The 13,081-nt window shown below is 38.3% G+C and overlaps 1 protein-coding gene across 1 annotated transcript in view; it reads right to left on the bottom strand.

Moving 5' to 3' along the window:
• Positions 1-13,081, bottom strand: part of LOC150079598 (uncharacterized) — an 86,148-nt gene that overhangs the window by 19,849 nt on the left and 53,218 nt on the right. The window contains exon 3 of the mRNA XM_090382431.1: positions 11,067-11,559. Coding sequence (XP_090238557.1) covers positions 11,067-11,559 — 493 coding nt within the window. The remainder of the gene's footprint in view (positions 1-11,066; positions 11,560-13,081) is intronic.

Below are 13,081 nucleotides of genomic sequence, written 5' to 3'. Positions count from 1 at the left end.
TTTAATTCAGAATACGGGAGTTTCTTGTTCAAGAGTTGAGCCTGAATTCAACAGTTAACAGAAGAAGCATTTAGATTGGATTTTGGGTTCGACAGCAATGCACACTGATGTCGATTTTAGTTGAATGTTTAGGATAGATAAGAGGTTTTTTTTGATATCTTCGCAAAGGTTGCCTTCGTGGGTAGCACAGTTGGTAGAATCTCTGCCCCCCCCCCACACCGGGTGGAAAAGACTTGAGTTCTAATCCTGTAAATGGCATGAGGAATTTTTATGGACCTTTTTCACAACGTGGCTGGGTTATCGGTCTCAGGCGAGGGTAGCATGGTTTTTTCTCCCGGAAACTCGGGTTTTTCGTCCAGCAAGCAGAAAATTGACCACAAAACACGTTATTTACAGACGGTATACACGGATTAATATGGCCTTAATCGCTGATGCTCATAAAAGCCCAAGAACAACAACAACCCGCTCAGAAACTCATCCCTTCAACATTGCAGAATCCCCATAACTCATAAACAGCGGAAAAGGATCTAAAATTAATAAATTTAAATGACAGCAAAGAACTTTATCAATAAAGATGGCTGAATATTCTGGCTGAAGGATTTACCAAACTTTCCGTGGGCGTTCTCTCAATTTAAAGATTTGGCATGTTTCTGAAAGAGAAACCACTTTTATTTAATTTAAGATTTTGGTGATAAACGCAACAGATGCAGAACAACTTTCGACAACAGCGCCTAACCGTAGTCATTCCTGGAACTTTGTGGTCGCTCATCGTAAGTAGAAGAGATAGTGTGATTGAAGCTAAAAAAACAGCAATCAATATATCACACAAACAAAAACTTAATCGTGCCTTCTAATAGTCATAAATTTCAGTGTTATTTTCCAAACTGTCAAAGTCTAAAGTCCTCTGCCACTTATCTCAAAACGAGCTTACTCGTGGAAGACAGGGATCATCTGTTTTTAACTGAAATATGGTTAAATAATCTTAATGACGCTGAATTAATTACCGTCTATCTGCGCATTAAGGAACGATCTAAGTAGCGAGGAGTGATGATTTGACAGCGAAGAAGGATCTAAAATTAATAAATTTAGATGACAGCGAAGAATTTTAAGAATAAAGAACGGTGAATATCCTTATTTTCGTAGTTTACCTCCTCTTCGTGTTTATTATCAAAGTACAGCAAGCACTAGTTTCAAATTTGGACAGTTTAACATTAATTTTAATCCACACAACAACAGTTTTGGAATATTGATAACAGTGAATTGGTTATCATAGAGACAGAATTACAGTTCAATGTGGAAGACTTTTGTCTTATTTATTTGGTTGTGAAGCTACTTTTTTTAAAGAAGAAAATTGACTTTGTTGCATTGATTTCTACGTTGGCTGATATGGTAGCCGAGTAATCAAAAAAGGGGGAAAAAAAAACCAACTCAATCTACAGTGGAAGAATTTTTTTCATTCCATCCCACGGTCGCAAATTGGGTCAGAAGATTCAGACTATAGTTAAGCTGTATGGTGGTTGAGAGAGTCTAAAATTGTTTTTAGGAGATTATCCAATGGACGATTCTCCGCTCTTGTTTGAGATGTAAGTCTGTTTTTGTGTCAAACATTCTACGTTGAAGAACTTTCCTATTTTTCCTGCATCGGTCTGGATTTCTGTAGATCTTTTTACGACTGATTCTGATTAATGGGTTTAAAAGTCACCAGTGCAGAGGTAAATGTAAAGGGCAAGTGGTTTCCCTATGTTGGAATTATCTGAAAAACTTGTAATTTAGATTTACCCTTTTAATGAAAATCTAAATATTAGTGTTATTGAGTTTTTATTTATTTATTTTTTTACCTTCGTATCATAATGACTTATTTCTATTTGGTGACGCATAAGTTTAACTCAAAGTTCGTACAACAAACAGAAATTTTCTCACTGTGGATTGTGATGATCTAAAATCTAGTTGAACTTTAATTTTGATTTTAAATAATGACTCAAATGAGCAAATAGGATAACTTTTATTTATTATTTTAGCTAATAAACTATGTTTGCCAATGAAATCTTGAATGATGCGTAAATGGAAGTGCAGCACTATTAGTTGTCATAATAGTTCCCATAAAAGTTTCCACTCAACCCGTGAGCATCCATTTTTGCAAAATAACAGTGGGCAGTGCAAACAACAGAACCTCGATTTCAAGGATTCGTTGTTGTAGTAGTGTTTTAGGAGCATCAGCGATTAAGGCAAAATTGCTCCGCGTATGGTGTCTGTAAGTTGCGTGCGTTCTGTGGTCCATTTTCTGTTTGCTGGACGAAAAACCCGAGTTTCCGGGAGAAAAAACCATGCCACCCTCGTCTCTGACTGACTAACTCAGTCACGTTGTGAAAAAGGCCCATAAAAGTTCCTCACGTCATCGATAGGACTCGAACTGAGATCTTTTCCACCCGGTATGGGGAGGACGGCGATTCTACCAAGGACTTACCCATAAGGGTTTCAAGGACTCACCTCACTACTGGCACCAGAAACCAGATAAAAGAATGGACCAGGCACCTAAACCGGACAACAGAATGAATTCGGTGCATTGCTTCTGAAGAAATCTGGGGATTCTTCGCGAATCCCCAGATTTCTTCCTTTAAATATTTCTGAGAAAATTATTTAAAAAAAACATTGTGTCGGAAATCTCAAACCGCTGTTACTTCCCCCCCTCCCTTAGTGCAGGGTAGGATTGGATCACAGGGACTTCAGGAAACTTTCAGAAGAGCTTACCTGCTCATGGGCCTACGCAAAAAGACCTATTGAATAGGCAGTTGTTTTTAAATTAAACTAACGCAACTTATAGGAGTAGTTCTATACGTTTTTTTACTTGTTTCGGTACTAAAAACAACCCCTGTAATTTTATTGAAGTAATTTAGAGACAGTGTGTGCTCGCACAGATTTTAAACTTTGAATTATTTTTAAATTTAAGAAAAAAAAATGTTGGTAAGAAGATATAAAATTTTCACTGTTCTTGTTTTGGGAATTTTTACCGACTATTAAGACCATACACTGGTGTTCACAAACAAATTTACATGTTTTGGGGGCTAAAAAACCCAAATCCGTGCATTACCTTATAAAAAACACTAAAAGGAAATTAAAAAGAAAGATAAGCATCTTTTATTCACACAATTCTCGAAGTCGATTTCTACCTCCTCTGCAACAAGATCAATAAATCACTGCCGACATCCTGAATTCTGTCGATCGCGAGTTTGCCGGTCCCTAACCCCCACGATCGGCTTGGGATACTTGTAGTTAAAAAGAAAAAAAGTTGCAGCCTCTTCAAAACATTTCCCAGGGCCCCATGTAACTACCAATCCGCCACACTCTTAGTGTTACAATCCCTCTGTACCAAATTATGCTCTTAAAAGACTTCCATCTTTCACTGGATGCTTTGCTATCATCACCAATGCTCTCAATCAACTGCGATTTGAAGAGCCATCATTTCTTTCGGGAGCACCTGTCAACTTGCCTAACTTGACATTGCTGTGTTATGGGACTGGATTGGAACTTAAAACCTCTCCACATCACGTTTTTCTTTGCCTGCCAAATTAAATCTCTTCTTCGAAGCAATATCGGCATCTGCCATCGACCAATCACTTCTGGGAATCTCAGATACATGCTTACTTCTACCCTACGAAGTTTTTATTGCAGTTCTTCCTTAAAATCGAAGCGCCGAGGGAGAAACCACAGTTTCTACCTAAATCGTCACGGGTACGATGCACCCGGACTACTAGATAGCACTCAGCGCCTGCTTTTCGCTACAGGTGGTCCCCTGAGCTAAAGCTTTGTATCCGTATGTCGCATTAAATGTCTCAATCACTGGGCGAGGATAGGTGAAACGTCATTAGCCAGACGCATGAAAGCTCGGTTTTGTCTCCGAGTTCCATTTTCAGGTAGCTTTTACAACTTTGTTTATGTTTCTACAAATGTATGTTCCCTTTCAGAGTGCATAAATTCTGTCATTCACTACACGCTACCCATCTATGGGGGTGAAAGGTAAAATTGCTTTTTGTTTCCTGCCTAAAGGAAAACACATTTGTGTCTCTGTTAGCAGGCATGGCTAGTATTAGCCAGTAGAGAAAAATAACTTCATCTTCGTTATGAAAAGCTTACCTTTCGTTCCAAAATTTAGTCTGTATTTCACAAAATAGTTTATAATACAAGGTTTGATCAAAAGGTTCGGTGGATGTTGCGAAAAATTTATTTTATTCGACGAGTATATTTGGAAGTCTTCCTTTTTGTGAATGCTTTGAATCGACTTATTAATCCCCATCCCCTTTTGTGTCCTGTTTTAATATTGGAAATAGCCAACAGTCGCGCGGTGCCAAATGAGAAGAATAAGGTGGGTACGACACTACAGAAATGTTTTTGTAGGTCATTAATTAAAGGTCTGTGGATAATGTATGATACAGCGCATTGTCGTGGTGAAGGAGGCACTATTTCCCATTTTTAGTTCGTTTAGAGCCTCTCAGTCGTTTTAAAACTTGTTGGCAGTAGGCTGCATTAACAGAGACACCTCGAGGAAATTCCGATAGCATTCCCTCGTTGTCAAAACCTTTGATGATGGTGTTTATCCATTGAGAGCTCTGTACCTTGGTCTTTAGGTCATATATTATAACTTTCCACCTTTTTAAAACGAAATTTAAATGTTCCCACTTTGTTCGTTATATTTCCACAAGTGAGGGAAAAAATGTGTTCAAGAATTATAAGATCATTGCCGAACTTTTTGATCAAATCTTGTATATACAAGAACGAATAGATACACAAAAATTCAATAAAATGTATCTTTTGTAATAAAAGATACACTGGAAAACGAATTTAAAAAAAAAGCAAATAAAATTATAATTACACACAGGAAATTACAACAAGGAAGTCTTAATTCTAAGAAATAGATTTAAGATATAAATTTCATAATAAAAAAACAAACTTTCACGACAAAAAGAAACAGAGTATTTGGTCTATTGCTACAAGATGGTCAACAACCCAGTGATTTATTTCAAGCGTAGTTAAGCATTATCCTTCAATGTTCCAAATAGTTTTGTACATCCTGATGTCTTCAGCCTAAGACAAACAAGATCTTTACAAACCATCAGTAACAGTAAGTCTCAAGGCAAATCCCAGAGGCGAACCCTTATCCAAGGTGAAAATGTTTTGGATTGTGTGTTACGGATAAACAAACGCAGTTCGATCGATTGCTCCTTAACCCCATAAGATTACTTCCAGTAACATCTTAATAATTAGTCCTCTCTAGGACGAGGTCAGGATCAATTGAATCAAAGTCTATAGATAAATCAATATATACAATGCCAAGTTGATGGCCGGTCTCCTGAACCTCAAATAAAACCTTTTAAGAAAGCACTACGTCAGTCAAAGTGGAGGTGAAGGAGCCATGAAGAGTAAAGGAAATCTATCCCTACCTTTGGCGAGAGTCTAATTTCATGGAGCTTTTTTTTTAAGTTCCAGGAAATTACTTATGTTCTTATTGATTCCTAAAAATACTCAGCCATCACGAACTACAACAGGACAGTTCAAATTCGCTTAACTTTATTTGATATCTTGAATATTTTCGATTTCCGTTGAAAGAAATCATAAGTGAGGCAACTTTACCATGTTCCATATTTATAAAGATTCAAAGTAGACTTATCGATCAACAAATAAACCTTGGAACCATTTTTCACTTGCAATAATTACAAAGAAAGAATATTTTTCCGGTTATTTTCCTTGTAATTCATCAACTTCAAACTTGGAAGAGTTTAAGAAATAGTTTTATTTGCTCCTCAGAAGTGTCAGCTACTAAACTGGAAATAAAGTACCTTACAGGTCATAATCCTCGGGGATAAGCTAGCACAATTATCTCATTCCTCTTAATAAAGCTCGAATTCTTTAAGTCACCAGAGAGATTCGTTGATTTATGATCTCCAGGTCGTTTTCGGATACCAAATTAGCATTAACTTTTGCTCTGACGCGTGCTATTTTTCATTTAATTATTCTGTTTGAGAAGTAGTCACAAGTGTGACGAAGATTATTTGTACTCTTGGGTAATTTGTCATGTGATGTCATAACAGGGATCCCTGTATTCTCAATTGATGATTTTAAAGTGGAGTTCAAAAGGAGGCTGACTGACAGTTAATTCTTTTTGACTGTCAATGTCAGATGAAGTCATCGGATTCATTAGGATGAAGACCTAATGGAAATTGTAGGTTGCGCTGAAAAAGAAGGATTACAAAATAACCTATAAACAGTTTGTTAAGCGACAATTCCTCAAAGTTACGAATATTAATGAAATGAGTTATATGAAGTGAAAAAGCAAGGCTGTTAGGAGTTACACGATTATTTAGTTTACCATAAATACAATTGGAAATCAGTTTCTACACTATTCTACCATTAATATCGGGACACCATATCCACAAGTAACCTTTATTTATTGGAAAACTAATGGAGTCTGATGAAATTTTTAGTCTACGGTTCTTTGTAAATATTCTCTGATATTTTCTGCCATTCGCTAACCATCTATGCCTTCATCATTGTGCAAGAAAAGAAATCTTGCAGTATTGATTCTGTAAAGAAGAAAGTGTTTTGTAAAGCGAAGTCACGTGCTGATTACATTAGAAGTTTATTTTTCCCCTAGGATTCTTCGAAGGCGTTATTGGTAGGTTTATGAGGCTGTTGTTGGGTTTTAGGAGAATCAGCGACTAAGGCCATATTGATCCATGTTTATTGTCAGTAAATTGAGTGTGTTTTGAGGTCGATCTTCTGTTTGCTGGACGAAAAACCAGAGTTTTCGGGAGAAAAAACCATGTGAGATCGACCAACTCAACTACGTCGTGAAAAAAGGCCCATAAAAATCCCTCTCGTCATCCCTGGCTGTTCAAGGGAAGAGAAACAAAGAATAACTTTTGTTTCTGTGAAATGAAAGTGAATTGAGAGTTTGGGAGATTTTAATTCCAGAAAATTAATTTATCTACACTCACTGGACAAAAAATTAGAAACCTTTTGCAACTGGCGTTAACAGATAACTGAGCGCATGGTATGCAAATGCAAGTTGTATGCCTTATATTTATCTGATAGCAAAGAACCTGTGATCGCATGTATGATCACAGTTCCTTGGCAGTATCAAATAAATACCGCATGCTTTCCTGTGGCCTCCTGTGAAAGACAGGTGATATTTCCGATTTTCAGAAAGGTGTTATTGTCGGAGTACGTTTATCAGGAGCCACAACTGAGTAAGCCACTGTTCAGTCGAAAGCAACCATCTGAAAAGCATACAATGAGTGGAAGACGAATGGAGAATGCAGCTCTAAAACGAAGAAAGTGTGGCAGAAAGTTGGTATTCTAAGAACGAGACTGTAGGAATTTAAAGCGAATTGTGCGTCAGAATAGAAGGTCCAGTCTGTAGCAAATGACTGAAAAAATTCAATTTAGGCAAAGAAAGACAGATTTACAACCGACTATACGGTGGAAGTTGAAGAATCTGGGATTCGTTAATCGTACTATACGAAAGAAACTTCTTTCCGTAAGAAAGGTTCAATTGGAGTGATGCTGCCAATGCAAAGACTGGACTGTGGAACAGTGGAAAAAGATCATGTGGTCTGACGAGTCCCGATTTATATTTCTTTGCATAAACAGTTGGGACTTGAACTTCATGAAGCCATGCACGGAGACTGTCTCGTGTCCGCCATTCAAGCAGCTGGAGGTGGTATCATGGTATGGGGTATGTTGCCATTATACCATCAGAAGGTCATGTTACCTCCAGTGAATATCTTTCTGTCGTGTGGGACCAACTTCATTCTGCAATTCTTCATTTTTACTCAGATTTCGATGGATTCTTTTAAGGATGAATGGCCAAATCCCAAGTTAGACTCCTCAGATGTCTAGCAGAATCCATACCGACGTGTACTGGCTGTAATTGTGGCAAAAGGTTTAATTTTTTGGCCAGTGAGTGTAATTTTGGGAAATTTTATTCTAAAACACTGATGGACAAAAGCTAAGGTATAAATGAAAAAAAAATATATAGAAAACAATATGCAATAATTCGGAAATTAATTATTAAAAAAAATCAATGGAATTTAATAAGGGAGTAGACTACTAGTGTACGTTCGTTCTGATAGTTAAATTATGTAATTTGAAAATTCGCTCATACATATCTCAGAATCGTTTGTGAATCATGAAAAGGTCTTTGTTGGGGGCGGGGAAATAATTGTCGAGGACTCCAAATTTGTCCTTCCAAAGCATCCCATACATGCTCAATGATATAAAATGAAGACCTTGAGGTAATATAATCACTCTGAAGAAACTTCTGAAAAATTAGGGAAAATTTATTCTTCTCTGTAGAAGTTTCCTTTACATAATGTTCGTGGGGCGGTTTTTGGGTCCCTTTTTTCCCCTCCTCTCTAGACGATATCGGATAATATTGGCAGAATTAATGTTCAGCGCATACACTGAGTTCAACCTTTCTCAATCCAATTTGGGAGTAAAATGGCTACATCATCCTCTACTACCCTTCAGGATGACACGGAACCCAGTTGCAAGAATTGATGCTGATGTATCACCATCAATTCTTGGAGCACTTTTCAATCGAGGAATGTGTGTTGCGTTTCGTCCATGTACAATGTACATGGACGAAATTCTTCAAGTATATCAGGCATTTTCAGGGAAGAAATACTCGAGTGGACAAAAATCATGGGATACCTACCAAGTAACGCGTAGGCCCACCTTTCGCCCGGATAAGAGCAGTCACACGGCGAGGCATTCAGTCCACTAGTTCACGAAAGCCTTCACAGGTATTTCCATCCATATTTTGCTACACCGCTGTCCATAATTCCATCGAATTCCTGGGTGGAGGATCGAAAGATCGAACGGACTTTTCCACAGCATCCCAAAAATGCTCCACAGGATTCATGTTCGGTAAACGTGGAGGCCATTCCATGGTGGTCAAATCTGCGGAATGCTCTTCGAACCACGTTCTAGTCACCACGGCTCTGTGAAGAGGCGTATTGTCCTGCTGGAAGAGTCCATTGCCCTGTGGATACACGATGACCATGGAAGGATGGACACGTAACCTGGACCGTTCAGAGATGCGTCTAGACGTACCAGAGGTCTCAACGTGTGCCAGTTGAACACGCCATAGACCACTGCCGACTGTCCACCTACCCGAACAGTCCCTTGTTGACATGACGGGTGCATAGCTTCATTCGGTTTCTGCCAGATACTAACCCTCCCATCCGCTCTAACTGGAAACGGGTCTAATCGGACCAGGAGCCCGTCTCCAATCATTCAAGGTCCAGTGCCGATGTTCTTTCGTCCAGTTAAGACGCAGAGTCCTGTGTCGTGGTGTTAGCAATGGGACTCTGGTGGGTCCCATAACCTATTCCAGCTAATGATCGCCTGATGGTCTTGGTGGAGACGTTTCTGGCACCTGCTTCGTTGTAGTCGGCGATGATTTGTGCTACTGTCGCGCCCGGTTGGCTGAAACAATGCGAGACAGATGTCGACGGCCACGTTCTTCCACCACCTTTCTCCGCCCACAGCACTGTCCACGATGAGATGCTGTTCCGGAAGAAAGTCGCCATAGCCTAGTGGTCAGGCGCGCGGGTGTATAAGTACATGTGCCTTGAATGACCGGGGTTCAAGCCCGTGACTGCTGAATACGGTTCTGTTTCTTGTATTCTGTCTATCTTGTTAACTCCTCTGACTGTTTGGTCGTCCCGGAGTATAAACAGAAAATTTACTTATTTTATTTTAAATGGCATATTACCGATACACTCTTGACACTGTAGACCGAGGATAGTGCAATGCTGTAACACCGCCGCGATAGAGTAACCGATGCGTCGAGCACCCACTATCATCCCTCTTTCAAAATCGGTTAACTCACGACATTTATCCATACTGACATCGAATTATCGTCTACGTAAATGCAGTGTACCTATATACCTGCCAAGCGGTGGATTCGTCCACTAGTGAGAGGGGTGACAGCGTCGCGTTGCACAGGGTAGGTTGTGGGAATTTCCTTTGGAGCGAAAATATTTCGTTTGTACGATATGGAAAGCTCTGGAGAGACAGAAATAGAAAAAAAGATAGTTGTGTGTTATCTGGCTGTCAGAGGTAATCATAACTCCCTATGAAGATTCACAACATCCTCTGCTGTATGCTCGTTTTCAAGAGTAATTTGCATATTTCGGAAATGAGAAATTTTATCCATAAAGTCGACTATATATACTTAATACCAAGTGTAATTCTTTTCTGACGATTCCAATTCAACAGTAATAAAATTATACAACCACACTGCTCTTAGATTGAATTAGCTGACATTATTTGGTCTCCAATCTAAATTAGCTTCCCAATACTCTTGAATTTCATCAAAATAGATTTATTCGTTTCTTCTTCTTCTGCAGAAATAAATTAGTTTCAATCAGCTCAATTATATTTCCGGATGTAACAAAATATGATCTCCAGGAACTTCGGATTCATCGACTTATCGGAGGTATGCATGGTATTTGTTTCTACAAACGGATTCTCACAGACGTAACTAGTTGTAATCCCATTTCTCCTCTTGTTAGTCTCATTCAAAGTATTTCTAAATCTTATTTGGGAAACAGATTCTTTGTCATTAAGTGATTGTGAAGACTACATCGAAATTAAGCTCATGGTATTGCATTCTAAGCATCTTTAATATGGAGGTTCTTTGAATGATTTTAAGAAGAAAAAAAAAATGTTCATATTAACATGACCTCATTAATATTAAATTAACAAGCTCTCAATTATTGATTCTTATGTATATAAGTATTATCGTATTTAAAATCAAAAGGCCTAATATTTTCCTTGTTTTGATCTTCTTGTCTATATGTCTATTATGGGAATTATGATCTTAAAGTTGTTGCTCAAAATAGCGTTGAATATGACCAGTCAAGAAAATAAGGTTGAAATTCCTATTTTAATACTTCTCCAGCTCAAGATACATTATTTGTCTGTAAGATAAAGACTATTCTTATTACACAGATGAGTTGAGGTATAACAGATAAGTTTTTTGATGATTGCTGATGTTAACTAACCTGATATCGGACTTGACCCATACCGCCGGACTGTGTTCCATTTGTCGCTGCTGGGGAAAAATTTCTTCCCCCTCATTCCAAAGAATCCAAGTCCTCTTTTATTCTGGTCTTGATCTTGTGAAGTTTGGCTTTTCTCTCCTCTATACGTTCTCTGTGGTGGGGTGGATCCACGCATACGTCCGTACATTTTGAGATACCATGATGGTTTGGGTGGTAGAAATGATGACATCTTATCGAAGTTTGGTATTTCGTTGCCAAACCTGTAATCGGGTAGCTTTCTCCTTCCTCTCATTGGGAGAAATGCCATGCGCCTCTTTTCGTCATTGATTGAATCCCAATGGGATCCTTCAACCTCTTGAGCAGGCAACGACTGGGAGGACTTTTCATTGACCATTTCTTCACTCGAGAATTCTTCAGGATCTATTCCAGAAGATAGTAGAGGATTGATCATCCTGCTTTGAACCTCCACGTTTTCAGCTTCCAAAGGGAAGTTCTGCAAACAAAGACATAAGAAAAAAAATTAAAATCACAATTATGAAAATATTAATTCTAAACTTCTTATCTATAGGATGAAAAAAACATTTGTTTTGGGCATTGATCAAAATCAATAAAATAAAAATTTCCGCTATCGTTTTAATTGGAAAATACAAAATAAAGTATTTGAAATGTTTAAGTTCTTTACCGTTCGATATTCAAAAACTGACTGACCTATATTGATGAACACTGAACGCTCAGTGTCCATTCTCTCCGGATTAAAATGCTGCCCAAGTAAGCGGGCTAAATCTCCAAAAGAGGCATTTCCACATCATCACTTGAAACAACAGAATACAACGGGTAGCCCTGTTGTACCCAGTTGTTTGGTGCCTGCTGAACTGAAACTAGCACCTTGGTCTTGGTGTGGAATCCTGAGATGCCTTTAGCTTTAGGATCGCTTCTGGACCTCTTAGGGTGCATCTTATGACATTAAAATAGGATGGAGTACTGTTGCTAACGCTACAATTGATATCTTCCCATTTACTAACAACATAATATGTCGCAATACTATATCCAATTATTTCCTGTTATGTATGACATCCTGGATTTTAAAGAGGGAATCTCGAAAATTGTTTGGATTGATCTGTTCTTTCTAGAAATAGTGCACTATTATAGCTGACAGTTTTGACTTTTCAAAGAGCTTCAAGGAAAGTTATATCCATGGCTGCTACTGGATATCTTCAGTTTCAAGATATTCCACCACCACTTGAGCTCTATGTGCAGTGACGTTGTCGTGCATGAAAAGAAAATCTGAGCCAACAACACCGCTAAAAAGTATCACATAGGATTCGAGAATCTGTTCACGGTTCATTGCGCAGTTACGGTACCCCTATAAAAAATTAAAAGGGGTGCAGTCGTTGTTCATTATTCTGCCTCACAAGAAAACACCACCTCCACAGTAAGTGTCCCTTTCTCTGATGTTGAAGGGATGGTTCCGCATTCCTCGTTGTCTCCAGACGAAATAACGTCTAGAACTAAAATGAGACTCCTGTTTTATTGTGAAAAATGTCTTCGGTGACACTGTCCAACTTGGACATCAAAGCAAGATTAGCATATTTTGTGGCACATCGCGTGGATTCGAACAAGAATATTGGGTAAAAATCTGTACTTGAACTGGCCACTCAGCAACGATAAGTTTTGTCAGTTTGATCTTTTCCAACAGACTGCGCTTAATACCAGAAGGTGTAAAATTAATGTGACCTCCACCCACTCATTGAGTTGGAGAAAATTTTCCATACTTTTAGATTTATCTAACAAAACAAAAAAGTTACTGGCGATGCTGAAAGTAATCCCATTAAAGAAAAAAACTTCAAAATCGGAAGGTTTTCATTCATAGAATGCTAAAGAAAAAGAAACCTTTTAAATTTGCAATTTCTATTCTGATAACAAGGATTATTTTCGCTTAGCAACAGAGGGATCAGTTGAAAACATTAAAAAAATTAATGAGCCCTTCAACATAAGCGTGGAGATCGATCAATTAA

The sequence above is a fragment of the Mastigoproctus giganteus genome, chromosome 10 (genome assembly GCF_048544385.1).
Source record: "Mastigoproctus giganteus isolate SK-2022 chromosome 10, ASM4854438v1, whole genome shotgun sequence".
NCBI classification, from domain to species: Eukaryota; Metazoa; Arthropoda; class Arachnida; order Uropygi; family Thelyphonidae; genus Mastigoproctus; species Mastigoproctus giganteus.
Note: the sequence above shows the minus strand (reverse complement) of the source record. Positions and strands in the feature narration are given on the sequence as shown.